Source organism: Micropterus dolomieu, linkage group LG17 (assembly GCF_021292245.1).
Source record: "Micropterus dolomieu isolate WLL.071019.BEF.003 ecotype Adirondacks linkage group LG17, ASM2129224v1, whole genome shotgun sequence".
NCBI classification, from domain to species: Eukaryota; Metazoa; Chordata; class Actinopteri; order Centrarchiformes; family Centrarchidae; genus Micropterus; species Micropterus dolomieu.
This window is the reverse complement of record NC_060166.1, coordinates 25,979,384-25,994,453: the sequence shown is the minus strand read 5'-3', so window position 1 is coordinate 25,994,453 and position 15,070 is coordinate 25,979,384. Positions and strand designations below refer to the sequence as shown.

Sequence of the window (15,070 nt, the reverse complement as noted above, 5' to 3'; positions counted from 1 at the left end):
CAATAAATTCATTAATTAATTCGCTATTGCCATTGTCATAGCCAGATTCATAGACGATTGCAGTACACGTCCGCACTCCTGGGATAACCAGCACACCTCCGGCACACTCCAAAAATATATTTGAGAAATGTTTCATTTAATGTCAGATCAGATCATCATGTCTTAAAAACACCTTTTTCCCCAAATATTATATCTATATTGTATAAGTTTATTTCAATATAAAATCATAATCTATTACTATTATGTTCATTTGCTCAGTGCTTTCAATCATTTATTTACATTATTTCTACTTCTTTCACTTCATGCATGGCTGCATTTCACTTCAGCCTCTTTCTACCCTTTAATTTCTCTAATCCTCCCGTTTTCTCATTACCATGTGTGCACTATTTATGTGCTCATTTAATCTTAATGAAGTCCTGAGATAGAGACCCTTCACGGGGCGCATCCTGCAAAAGGGCACAGATCATGTGTGTGTGATTGGATTACTGACTGCCTGGTGCTAATGTTTAACCACAGCAAAGGCTTAACCTCACACTGTCTCTCTCTCTCTCACACACACACTCTCTGTCTCTCGCCCGTGTGTGTGCGTGTTTGGATTTAGTTGAGAATGGATTTTGTGCCACCTGATGTTTGTTTGAGACATCACATCAATTTGAACCAAACCACTCAGCACGATACAGAATCAGAATTTTGAGTTTGTCCTATCTGCATTGCTATTTTATCCTTGACTGCCTCTTGTTCCACACTGCATTTACCTTTCAATGTTTTCAGTAAGGGTTTTGCATCAAATTTATCATTATGAAGCAAATCTACATGCGCACAGAAGCTCTTAAAGAAGTTGAAACCAAAATGAGTTGACCCTTAATGAGAGTCAAAGGTCTCAATCAGCAACAATGAAAGATTACTGTTCTGTGTGTGTTATAAAATCGCCAAAGGACAATTTTTTTGTAGTGGCAACAAACCCACCCACACATCTCATTCTCATTTAGCATGTGGACCATTTTTATTTATTTTCTTATTTTATCTTACATGACTAGTAATGCTGACTCTTACTGCTGAGCCAACCTGTTTCATGTTGAACACATTTCATTGTATCGTTGACCCTGTATGTTAACCTACATATGACTTGTAACTAAACTAAAACTATGAGGCAAACCACAGATTTTGGTGAGCTCCTTACTGTATAAAAAAGTTCTGTCATGTACCTAGGCCAGAGTTGGCTGTGAGGCTAACTGGGGAGATTTTTACTTTGGTGGAGGTCTAAACTCTATCCTGTTATTCATAAGCATCCTCGCTGGGAAAAACATATTCAATTCAGGATTTGTATTCGATATATTTTTGTTGGCCAAGAATTACTCCATTAATATTCATATTATTTTACTTGGCCGCACACCTCTGGTCTGCTATCTTTATTTGATACGTTTATGAGAAATACAGTATTTATGGTGTTGTGCAATAATTCTGACTGGAATTTTGATATCATGGAGTTCATGTGAACAAACCCTTTATCACAAAAGTCACATTGTAGTCAGTATAGTTTGACATAAGCTCTGTTTCAGTTATTGTTATCGCAGGAAAAACACAGACAGGCAGTCTGTTTAGTACTGTATGCCACTGACTGTTAACAGCACGCCTGCAACAACACCTCACATCTGAACACCTTCCTGACGTCACAGACATGCTTCGACGCACTGGGTGATGCCAAATTCTGCAAGAAACATAAGCTGGTTTACATTCTTGGGGCTGCAGTTATCTCTGTGCAATGAGATTTGGACTTGGATTTATGTGAGAAGCACCTCACGTAATACAGAAGAGCAGCAAGTCACACACACGTACTCATGCACAGGTGGACATGCACACATGCAGCTTAGCTTGGAGATGACGACCGCATGCTGTTTCACATTTCCTGACATATCCTCAAAGCTCTTCTCAATATACCGTCATCCTCTGGGTACAAAGCTCTTCCTCACTTCACCTCAAAGCACTCCCCACACCCCATCACCCTTCTTTTTGTCTTTCATTTAACCTCAGTTTTCATCTTGTTTGTTTGTTTGGATGAAAATCCTCTCTTTCATCCTCCTCTGCCTGTTGTACGCCTCCCATCCCTCTTCCTGACTCAAACCAGTTAGTAATTAAAACGCTCACAGTTAATTGGGCAGATTATTGCACAACATGCCACACCTGAGTAGGGGGAGGTGGAAAAACTCACAATCGTGTGCACACACAAAGCTGTGGTCACAGTGAGAGTGCAGATCCTCATTATGAATCATTTATGGCCTTTTACAGCAGTGGACAACAATCCAAGGCATTTACAAGCAACTACAAATCTGCACAGCTATTCACACACATACAGCCTTTTTTATCGCTGTCATATAGCCTGGAGCTACAGGAGCATCCAGGTGTTTCCAGGCCGATGCAGCTGTTGACAGGAAAAGGATCTCTCCATCAGCGGGCGGTGGCATCTGAGTAGCGGCAGCAACCAACCCCAGGGATCAGAGGTTGCATGTTTGATGTCACCTCCAGAGCAGAGGTCACAACTGTGCTGACGCCTCACACTAACATCTCAATATGCACAAGTCATAAAAAAATGAAACTCCAGGAGCTAGTAGGTCTTAGTTGCTACTGTATGTGAATGCAAGCAGAATGCACACATGCCTTTGTAATATCATGTATAATCTTAAATACACAACATTCTCTTTGTATTTCTGTCTTAAACACACACAGAAAGTAAACCTGAACATATATCTATACAGTACAGTGTGAGACATACTAACTCTGACTGGTAAGCCAGACACCCAGAAGGAATGAGCTCAACACTGATGGTTGTTGGGGATTTAAGCTGTTGAATGATTAGGACCAGTTCTTTGGCTGCTTCATTCCCTTCTGCTGTAAGTGCAGCATTTAGCACAAATAAGTCAATGATTCTAGTACATCAACCTTTGCACTTGGCCCAATATTTCATCATCAGTTGGAGGAGTATATTTGTCTTTTTTTCACCCTTCTCTCTGTTTTCAGACAGGCAGCAAATGTCAACGTGAGACTTCTAATAAATCGTCTCAGTCGCAGTAAAAATAAAACAAAGTGTGAAATGACGCCACACACTCACACAGACATGCTAGATACGTAAATGCACATATAGTAACAAAATACCTAAAATGAGCCCTTGTTGAGCAATGTTTATTTTCCTTTTCCCCCCTGTGTGTGATTTTTATGGGTGTTAAGACTGCTATGGAGAAGAAAGCAGAACTGAACAGAGCAGATGGGCTGTTTGTTGTTATAAAGCAATGTACGACGCAACAAAAAAGTTCATATGCATATTTATCTGACAATTCCCAGAGCTGCCTCCGTGATTTTTTTCTACAATTCTATAGCCAACTTATTCTGTTTGTTAGAAATCTAATTAGCAATCTCACTGTACTTCTGAATTATATAGAATCCCATGGTTAAACAAAGTGTGAAGGAATAAGAGCCAGAATTTCAATAACACCCTTTTATAATTACACTATAGAGTGCACGAAGATGCACTTTTACCACTACGAGCACCCTCAAAAGAAAAGGTATAGAAATTAAATGGCTCCATTAAAACCAATCTCTAAACCCTAATGAATGTTATATTGATCTGTTAAAATCAAGAAATCACAGGAAAGTGAGGACAGCGACAGCTATCAGCACACAAAGAACGACTTTTAAGACATTTGTTTTCCAAACACAAAAAGAATTAAAGTTGCAAGCATTGTTGGGCAGGCCCTCGCACGTGTAGCGCATCGGGGCGTGAGGCGGCCGCGTTGCATATTCTGGAGCTCTCCGGTGCGGCTGTGAATTTGCTACACACTGCATGAAGGTGTTAAACCTCACTTCCTGTGTCCCCTTTGTGGCGCTACATAGCACTTGTCGCTATGAATATAAATTAATATTGGCATGTAGATGTCTTCGGGGCGGGACAGTTATCAAGTACGTAAAGTTTTGTTCAGATGTGAGTATGTACACTGAAGTTACAACAACTTCCTGTGTCATGGCGAAGACTTGATTTTTGACGCCACACCACGGACACACCCATTGACGAAAACTCACAGATAGCTGCTATAACTTTTCATCGTCAATGCCTTTAGAAGGCACAGCAGAAATTTGAAGTCGGTCGGACTAAATGCCTAGGAGGAGTTCGTTAAAGTACGGAGTGTATAAATCATCCAAAAATTGCCGTAAAATTCAAAATGGATGCCTTCCTGTTGGGTTTAGGGCATCACTCCAAAGGTTTTTTGGTACATCTGGACATGATACATGTGCCACAGAAATTTCATACATGTAGGTAAAACGTGCAGTGGGGGCTGCTTTATTAAAGGTCACTTCCTGTTGCCAGCAGATGTACATGTGTTCAGGGCGGGAGTCTTAAGAAATGTGTGAAATTTGGTAGAGATATGAGCATGTACAGTGAAGTTACAACAACTTCCTGTGTCATGGCGAAGCATCAAACTTTGACGCCACGCCAAAGACACACCGTGATCTGAAAACACACAAGATTCACAACATAACATCATCAATGTCTTAAGGCTCTTCTGAGACTGTTTTGAAGCAGGTGAGGCAAATATGTTGGCAGTAGTACATAACAGCGTAAAACTGGACACTTCCTGTTGCCACAGGTGGCGCTATGACATTATGTGTTTATTGGCATACGGATGGTAACTATGACTGTGGGTGAATGTCAGCAACTTCTGAATAACAACTTCCTGTTTCATGGCGAATCACTGATTTTGGACGCCACGCCACGGACACGCCCATTGACAAAAACTCACAGATAGCACAACTTTTCATCGTCAATGCCTTTAGAAGGCACAGCAGAAATTTTAAGTCGATCGGACTAAATCCCTAGGAGGAGTTCATTAAAGTACAGTGTGTGTAAATTGCCAAAAATGAAAATTTAAATGAAAAATTAAATCCAAGATGGCCGACTTCCTGTTTGGTTTAGGCAATGACTCCAAGAGGCTTCTTTGTGCGTCTGGACTTGATACATGTACCACAGAAATTTTGTACACGTATGTGAAACTTTGTCCAGGCACTGCTCTGTACGGGGCGCTAGTGAGCCATTTTGCCACGCCCATGCGCAAACCCCAGAAAATATGTAATTTTTCGCGTCTGAATTATGTGCAAAGTTTGGTGAGTTTTCGAGTATGTTTAAGCCCCCAAACTTGAGCTTACTTTGCACAAAAAAAAAAAAGAAAAAAACAATCCCTACAGTTTCACTAGGGACCTCGCACGATTCGTGCTCGGGCCCTAAAAAGGTTTAAGAAAAAAGTTACTGTTCCATTAGCTAGAGACTTATGATAGGCTATGAAACACTAAATATCATGCAAATTTAATTCTGGATTTAGTAAACACATCTATTCACCACCCACCACCCACATTCAGGCTTATTGAAAAAAGAATCAACATGTCATCAATGGACAACATAAGGGCAGATAGCAAAAGTAAAAAAACGGGGGGAAAATGGTTGCCCAAGTCATGAGACTGAGGTTTTCCCATCAAGATTGGACAGATAAAGTGTTTGAGGCCAGTGCAAATTACAAGACAGACCGCACTTTAAACCCTTGTTTTCCTTTCCCACTAAGGATAAATCTCTCTTACCCTTCTGAATCACTCTGTTTCTCCCGCACCCAATCTGCACTGTCTTTATTATAGTGGAAGGGACTGGAATATAAACCGTAAATTTATGGTAGATGAAGAGTTTTGGTTGTCCATGGAAAGTTTGTACCCCCTGAAGATTTAGCACCCAAGTCTGCTCAGGACTCGATTGGCCTTCTCTCAGACAACCTGAGGTGACATATGGACCCTTACACACACACACACACACACACACACACAAGCGCTCACACATATGCAGCATAATTTGACCTGCTATGTATCAACCATGACACAAGGACACTAACAGGCCTCTGATGCTTGCTAAAAGCTGGCAAAACACCTGAGACACACACACACACAGACACACACACACACACACACACACAATCTAACTTAACAAACATAGAGTTAAGATTTTTCTCACAACCGTGTGTCTTTAGAAAACAGCCTGAAAGCAATGTTCACACACACAAACACACACATACACACATTCACTGATAATGCCAGCTCTGTTGACAAACTCTCAGCTCACATGGTAGTACTGAAGCCAAACTCCCATGGCATCTGTGATATCTATAGAGCTGCAGTCCCTGAAGGACAGTCCTCTTTAGCTCGTATTCTCGCAGTTGAATCAAGCTGTTTTCAGTCCTCTTACAAAGCAAGTGGACTGAAAAAGACTTACTGTTCTATGTTCTAGCTTTACAACTCGTATTTATGGACTAATTGCAGCATAATTACTCTAATGAAAACAGGCAACACAGGTCTCAATATCTTGCACAAATCTCCCTGCCTGTCTATGTTGCGCTATTTCTATATCTGCATCTTCAGTAGGTGTCTGACCTTTGAGAATGACCTCCAGTTCGTCTCGTAAGATGTCAAAGGTACTGTATCTAGAGCTGGTCTCAGGAATGATGTTCTTTTTCAGCCAGCCTCCACAGGCATACTGGTAGAAGTTGTCACAAGGGTCCACGCTAGCATCCATGTTCTCAATGAGACGAGACGCTGCATGGACAGGAAAGAAACAAGTTCTGAGAATATACTGCAGGAGCCGTAGCAGTACATTATTATCTATGTAAATTGTCCTCTAACTACTTCTATGGACAATGATACATCCTGTTTAACAAGTGTATGAAGGAGGTCAGAGATACTCAATATATATAATAAAGATAATATGCTTATTTAGTTTCTTCTCAAGAGTTCAGGCTCAGTCTGATGGTAACAAAACCCACCTGCCAGTACCTCTAATCCTCTTTTAGTCTGCTCATTTTATTACACAATTTATAAATATAGTTTGTTTGCTCTATACAGAAAGTGCGTAAAACTGACACTTGCTATTATGGGAGGCTATGTGCTGAACTATTTCTTGGCCAGGACAGGACAGGGGCAGTCTTGTCATCACTTTCAGGCAACCAGCGGTTAAAGGTGTGGAATTTTCCTTCAGACAGAGTCAGGCTAGCTGTATCCACCTGTTCTATCTTTGTGCTAAGCTGAGATAACCGGCTGCGGGCTGAAGCCTTATTGTGAATGGAAAGTGGAATTGATCTTCTAGCACAGTTGAGATTATGGATCACCTTAAGCCTTGGTCACCAAATGCTCACCAAAATTTTGCATGCTCTTCTAGTAGCAGGGGAAAAATCATATTGTACCCCAAAAACACATTTAAATGTAATTAACTGTTGATTAAAATAGTATGCACAGACCTGTGAAAAAAGTAGAAATGTATAATGGCAGTAATTGGTTTCAGTTCAGCACCAGTACTGGAAATGTGTAAACTTTTTTGAGCTGCATTTTAATTACACAAGGCTGCTGAGACATCTCTTGAGACAAGGCTGTCTGTCAAATCTGACTGATCTGGGACTTTGGTTCCCCAAAAATGCATCGAAAATGAATTGGCATCTGTTGCTGGAAACTTGAAGTAGAGCTATAAATTTTTAATTTACTATGGCCATGTTGTTCATGAAAAATAAGCTGTTCTCCTATAAAAAATGTTAAAATAAAGTAAGAGGCAGGGGGAAATTGGGGGGGGGGTCTATTTGCTTAAAAAGTTAATAAAAGAAATGTTAGGACAAACAATGGTTTATATCAGTTATGTGTCCACTGGCGGGAATGCTAGAATTATAGTAAGAGACAGAGAAAGGTATCAGCTCACTACTGCAGTCATGTGGTCAAGGAACATGTACAGTTAAGTTACAAAACTTGGTTATGTTGAAATATTTCAGCTTTGTACACAGAATGGATTTACTTAAGCTGCATATACATTCTTATACCCATTACCAGTTCCTCAGCTGCTCTTGTACAGTTGTTCTGAGATGAACTGAGGACAATTTGCAACATGTTTCTACTGATCAGGACTGTTTCTGTTTGTTTGATCACAGTTTTCTCTAAGTTTCTCTAAGTATGTATAAAATCCCCGGGCTTCTGCCGCAGTCTCAATTTTCCCATTCTGTCCTCCTTTGAGAAAAATCAAAGCCTTTAGAATGAGACAATAAAGAGAGCAAACAAAGAAACAAACACAAACACAATGCTTACCTGACTGTGTGCAGTCAGCTGTAGTGCAGATTTCATCTATAGAAAAATGCAAAACAAAACATCACTCAGTGGGATTTTTGCAGTCATCAGTCATTATGTCAAATGCTCAATCTCTCCTTCCTCTTTCCCTTTTACTTTATTTCTTTTTATTTCTCTCATCCTTCACACACATATAACCGTAAACTGCTTAGAAGTGTTGCTTTCATTCTGTCGGGAATAATTTAGGTGCTAAACTATAAATCAAACTCATTCTGACATTTACTAACACAAGCACACACACACACACACGCACACACACACACACACACACACACACACACACACACACACAGGAACTGTCATTTGACCTTAAATACACATATCCATTATGTGTGAATGCACATGATGTGCACACAGGTGAGTGCGAACATAGACATAGTCATTAAACTTTCTCATTTCCCTGACTTGGCAGCTTACATATTTATCAAGCACAAGACTCCAACAGATAATAATAGCTCAACACACACACATACACACGTTGTTTTAGATTGTATTAAATTGGCTTTTTTGTCGGTTTTTGTATTCTTGACCTGCTGTACCTCACAGTGGCTCCATTTGTCAGTTATTAAATAAGCTGTTTATTATCCATGTTAATATCATAGTAGTAGCTTTCCTTGTACCACATCACAGTGATCCATCGTCCTTGGACTTAGTATTAATTAATAAAACTTTCCATCATGTTGTGTAACAAGCAAGTTTAATACACTTGTACAAAAAAGTACAAACAGAAAGCAAAGTAACAGTCAGGATATTAATGATTATAAAACCCATGTGATACTCATATTGTGACATTGATCTGAAGCAGGTTTGACTGGTTTCCCATGGCAAGGAGAGGTGGGTGTGTCCATATTAAATTATAATTTTCTCATAACGTGAATTGAAGACATTTATAGCAAGATATAATATGCACAGTTATTCATAATTTGCACAAACGTCTGATATGTGAAATAGCACAATGTTAGAGGTTTACAGTGTTTACAACAAAACTCTGAGACCTCTGCACACTGCATTCTTCTTTCTGGATCAGTGGTTGTACTTTTGCACTCTGATTTAAAAGCACACATCTCTAGTGTCTTCACCGGACCATCAAGCTTACCATTAACAATGTACTCAGCTGGAAATCATGTCAGTGCATGCAAACAGCTTAAAAGAGGTGATCTTCAAAAGTTCTTAAAAGTTCACTCAATACTCTGGTGACAAGAAAAACTAAAAATAGTTTTTAATTACACAACACATTTTTGTTGATCACTTCACGGTTTTTGTCAGTCTGATAAAATTTTAAAATAATGTTTTTCTATCCCGAGTCCCCTGTTGGTTAATCACTCACCAGTCTTCTGTGTGGCAAAGAGGATGATGAGGGTGACGATGATGATGAAGAGCAAGGAGACGATGGTAATGAGGCCGATCTCCAGCGAGGTCCAACGGGGCTTCTTAGCCGACTTTGGGGGGTTGGTCTCTGTCATTCTCAGGTCTCCTCCTTCAGCTGCCAGCTGTATCAACTCACCTGAGGTGTAGAGCTGAAACGATGAGTCAACTGACAGGAAATTAATCTGCAATAATTTTGAACATCATCAAATAACTGTCATTTATCAAGACAGCATACCAAACATTTGCTGGGTGCAGCTTCTTAAATATGAACATGTGCTGCTTTAATCTGGTTTACATCACTGTGTAAATTGAATAATTTTGGGGTTGGAACTGTTGGTCAGAAAAAACAAGCAATTTAATGATCTCATCTTGGCTCTAAGAAATTGCAGTGGACATTCTTTTCTATTTTCTGACATTACACTATTCAGTAGATGTACTGAAAATCAAATTCTGATAATCATATAATCTTTTAAGTCATTAAGAAAAAATGACAAATGTGCTAATTTCAGTTTCTCCAGTTTCCAGTTCTTTGGCACTTTGGCAACATACTATTGTTGAAATATATTAATGCTGACATTAACAAAGCAAAAATTCCCATTTTTTTAGACATAAGCTGAAGAAAGTAAATACAAAGTGAAAGAGAGATAAAAGACACATGGCAGTGATAAGAAGACAAAAGACAAAAAGTCTTGGAGCAAAAGGTGAGAACAATGGAAGTTCTTACCCTCTAGTGGCAGTACACTCCAGACAAAAACAACAAGAAACACACACTTCTGAAGAATGGAAAACAAGAGAGACCTTTCCTCTGCTCCTCACTTTACAGTGTTGTTTTCCTCTCTGGGGCCAAGTGAGAACTTTACAAAGTTCAAGTAACAAGCAGTTAAGTCTATCACTGAAGGTAATTAATCCTTAATCCTTTACCGACAGTGCAAACATGCACACATTAATGCAATCACTACACACAAGCACATACACACACACACACGTCCACAGCCATGCTCTCACGCACCCTTTTACAAGCTGGTGTCATGAGGCGCCTGTGCAGATGGGTGGGTCTCTCTGCATGTTGGCTGAGATGAGAGCGCCACTCGACCAAAGGACAAAGTCTCTTAGCTTCCTTTGAACGTGTAGGCAGCCCTAGACACGCACACACATCACCTACTGTACACACACATCCACAGACCTGCTGAATGTCAAACCCCCTATCATTCTTCCTCATGACTAAACAATAGCCCACTGTAAAGTAAACTCCCCTTGTTATAGTCATTATCCAGGCTGGTAATTGGCACTTACTGAATACAGCAACTGCAGCTCCTAAGAGGCTGCTCTCCCATCTCCACACCAGTACTACAGCATGAATGACTTCACCATGGGTCACAAAATTTACTATAGGAGAGTGGCCATACATGTAATGGATACCTTTTGTTTGTGTTTTAAGGATGTAATTTTAAAGACAAATGAAAACACGGGAGAAAAATGATGAGTGATGAGTAGGATGACACGTGTTAATCAGAACTTCTTGTCAGCCTCTCTCTGGCTGCAGAAGGGGGTGAAACTTTCAACTTTTGTTTTTGTTCTGCGACCAAACACATCCCTGTAGCAGCAGTGCCTGAGCTCTAATAAAGCCATGTGTGTATGTCAGCGTTGGAGAGACATTATATTAATTCACTCTAATCCTGACACGGTGCATGCCAAGACATGAAACTCCTGCAAAATTTATTAGAGTCTTTCCCGATTGCTAAGACACTTGAAGTGAATGCTTAGGGCAAAGCATGGAAACCTTATACCTTTAGCAACAATGCCTTACATACAGAGTCACCAAAAGTACAACACATTTTCAGCTTTGCACTTTGTAATCGATCCTGCAACACACATGGTGCAAAACACTACACACAGTTTCTCACATTACACGCTTTGTTCAAGAATTAAAACTCTTGCAGTTATTGGAAAAACACTTCCATTCAAAATGCAAAACACACTTGAAATTGGCAACACCCACACACACACATTAAAACATTTAAAAACTAATTGAACACCAATTAGTCACAGCTGTAGCACTACAAACAGACCTCAGGTAAGCACCCCCTTACTACACATTTCTCAATCCGATTGAGGAATTTCTTTTGGCTTGGCATTGGACAGTGTATGACTGCCAACCACATGCCTGCATGCCTCTTCTGCAAGCAATGGAGGAGGCATGCGGCATATTATTTTTCCCGTTGCCTAGCCAGGGAGGACATCGCTTGTAATGTAGAGGAGGTGATGTGGTCAGACCCTACTATAAGGCGTGATCCACCCCATCCCTTACACAACTATTTTTGTTTACCAGTACACTATGATTTAAATGCATTTACTGTGTTGCTGTGAGTTTACAAAAAACATATTGTATTGCTTACTTTACTGTAATTCTCCTTCTGTTTGTTTTTGTTCTTGTAAAAACCTGTAAAGGTAAATAATAATTGTTAAATCCTGAAGCCTTTGTGTGTTTACTGTAAATGTGAGTAGATTTACTGTACTTTAACAATCAACAGAGGCCTGTATGAGAAAATAAAAAAGGCCTAGAAAGTACTAAAGCATGCAGTGTTTTCATCAGTGTGTTGTTGCTGATTTGTATGTGTAGTGTACATGATGCATGTGTGTTTCTTATTGATCCAAAAATGCCCTTTTGAAAAAGAAGTGTTTTTATTGAAGAAGTTAATTTTGAAATAGAAGTTAGATGTATATCTCTAAGTGTTGTGTCTTGTTTGGCTGTTGTGTAGAGTTTTGACACAATGACACAGATACTGCATTTTGTGTACTGTAAAAAGGAAAATGGATCTAAAGTTGGAGGGAAAGAATGTGCAAAAAAGAGCAAGGGAGAGTGTGTGTGTGTGTGTGTGTGTGTGTGTGTGTGTGTGTGTGTGTACGTGTGTGTGTGTGTGTGAGGGGGGTGTTTAAAGTCAGGTAATATTTATTCATTAATCGACATTGCTTCTCTGTCAACAAAGGAACCTGTTTTTTAGGTACTTGATGTTTGCTCTGTTAGGCAGGAAGGCCTAATATTTGTGTAAATATTTGTCAGGTGAGTTGTCATTTCTAGTACTGTTGTTATTGCTGCTGTTGCAGGATGCAATCACTGTTTTTATAATGTGGCTTTTATGTTTTTTCTGAGTGTGTTTTGGAAGGTATGTGCTGCTGTGTCTGTATTCTTACAAGTAGCAAAAGTCAAAACTCTCTCTTTCTCTTTTTCTGTCTGTCATGATAAATCTAAAACATAAATGGTCTCCATGTCTTGTGAGACCTCACAAACATTTTCAATATTAAACCCATCAGTCACTGAGACACCTATGTGTCTGCACACACACAAGTCAACAGGAGACTACTTGCACAAAGTCACTTTTTAACAACCAGCCATAAGCCATGAACATGTCATGCACCTAATTGAGTTTGAATAAGTGCAGAAATTTGGCCTACTTTAACTTAAAATAACACCTTCTCTGGGATATGATTTTCAGCACTGGGCCTATGGTTGCACACCCAAGACTGAAATCATTTTAAAGATCATTGTTGAGGGAGGAGACTTGATGCCCAAAGGTGCTGTGATCTAGCTGAAATAAAGTCCACCTCTTAAATTGCTTTCCTAATGGTTTTTCTGATAGCACTATGGATGGAATGGGAAAAATAACTTTTAAAGAGATACAGCAACCAGTACCCACAATAATACAGTGAGTGAACCAAAACCAAAAAGTAAGCTTAGGATACCTTGTTGGAATAATATGACAGTAGATTAAAGTGTTTTTGATAGGGCCAAATGCAACTAGGTGTTGAAAGTCCTATGATAACAATATCCAGCTATAGCACACAGTGATTCGCAACTAAGCAAGACCCAGTTAAATGCGTGCCAGCTCCCCATCTCCTGTTGCACATCGGAAATTCCAAGGTGGGTGGCATGATCAACTGGTGCACGCTGCCCCGTGTCACCCAGCCGGCAGGCGTGCGCACACACAAAAATACACTGACAATGCACTGACTCGGGCACACACAAACACACGCGGACGCACACAAATGGCACCGCGTTATAAGAAGCGCTCCGAGTGCGTGAGCGACTTACCAGGTGTGTCGGGAAATTTTCGGTCGATGATATATATGGGCATCACATCCACTGATCAAACGTCCATCAAATCCACGAGCGCGAAGTGCTGATCGATCTCTTACAGACTATCTGTTTGCTTCACCCTGGATTTCAAGAAGGCACAGCCCGATCCCGCCTCTCTTCTTCTCCTTCTTCTTCTTGTTCCTTTGGCTTTCTATTCTAGGAGTGCACATACACACACACGCACACACTCAAGCAAAGACCCTTAACTACAACTACCTACTATAGGCTATTGTACCACATCTACCCACTGAATCGCTGAATTCAAATGAGCCATCAGACTCTTGCGCGGCGCAACTGGTCAAGTGTGTGATCTACAGAGGGGATCCCATATTTAAACAGCCTATGACATATAGTGAGGCAATGAAGCAGCCTCTTTAGTTCTCCGTCCATCAAGTCGTTGCCTCCCCTGTAAGGGCGGCGTTTAGAAGTGACCCTGTCATCCACACTTGCTGTTAGTGGCGCCTAAATAGCTCCGGGACGCAGGTTCAGGTACAGAACAGTGTGATGAAGTGATGTGTAGTATATTTTAGTGTGCTTATTCATAGGGCTGTCAATAGCTTTTAATCCAAAGCACTTTGTGCTTAGAATGTGCATACAGCAAAATCCCTGTGATAGGGACACACTGTAGCAGGGCCGCTGCTGGCCATATGGGTGCCCTAACCACAATTGCTTTTTTATTATTATGATTGATGATCATTAGGCTGTTTGGTGCCTCCTCTGGCAAGATGGCTACAATTTCTGGGGTGGAATCCCCTGGTCCCCGGAACCTTCATATTACATTAAAATAAAAGTTAATCAGAGATGGAAGAATTTATTTGACTGGCAGTGCTATATCAGGGCTCTACAGTGCAACCATTTTGCTCGCATATGTATAAATTATCATACATACATACAATAAAATTAACTAGCTAAGCATGCAACACAGCATTATCCCAATGTAACCATGGTTGGGAAGGTTACACAAGGTTATACAAAATTATACAATAAAAAAAATAAAAATAAAATACAAGTATTATTCTTTTGCCAATGTGAGTGGAATTTCGCAATATGCTTGCTTCTGTTGCTGTGTAGTTACATCTGGCATTTTGCTCATGTCCTCTTTATGGTGAAACACCAAAGTTCATCAGAGGGTAATTTCTGTAGGAACAATTCACTCTGCAAACATGTGGATGTTGGGTCTAAATGCAAAAGTTAGCAGTAAAGTCAGTAGAAAGCTAACTGACTACATCACTGCAGAGAATAAATGACCTAATTCCAGTAGATTCAAGGGAGTTTGGCAGACAAGAAGTTATTGTCCTTGTTTTCAGTGGCTGATCGTATTCATGCAGTAAGCTGATGTTCATTCATATATTTAGGTACAAAACATTTTGTTACATATAGTTA

At 40.1% G+C, this 15,070-nt stretch overlaps 1 protein-coding gene across 3 annotated transcripts in view; it reads right to left on the bottom strand.

Annotated features, from left to right (window-relative positions):
* LOC123986382 (neprilysin-like) overlaps positions 1–13,967 on the bottom strand; it is a 32,136-nt gene extending 18,169 nt beyond the window's left edge. For 2 of the 3 annotated variants that reach the window (XR_006828868.1, XM_046074610.1), the window contains exons 1-4: positions 13,643–13,967; positions 9,512–9,688; positions 8,146–8,181; positions 6,457–6,618 (exon numbers count right to left, since the gene is read on the bottom strand). Coding sequence is in view for 2 of the 3 variants with exons in the window: in XM_046074610.1 (XP_045930566.1) it covers positions 6,457–6,618; positions 8,146–8,181; positions 9,512–9,688; positions 13,643–13,685 (418 nt within the window). In the remaining variant the exon portion in view is untranslated. Of the gene's footprint in view, positions 1–6,456; positions 6,619–8,145; positions 8,182–9,511; positions 9,702–13,642 lie in introns of all 3 variants that reach the window. The other variant, XM_046074611.1, reaches the window with a different exon arrangement.
* Between the last annotated feature and the right edge of the window lie 1,103 nt (positions 13,968–15,070).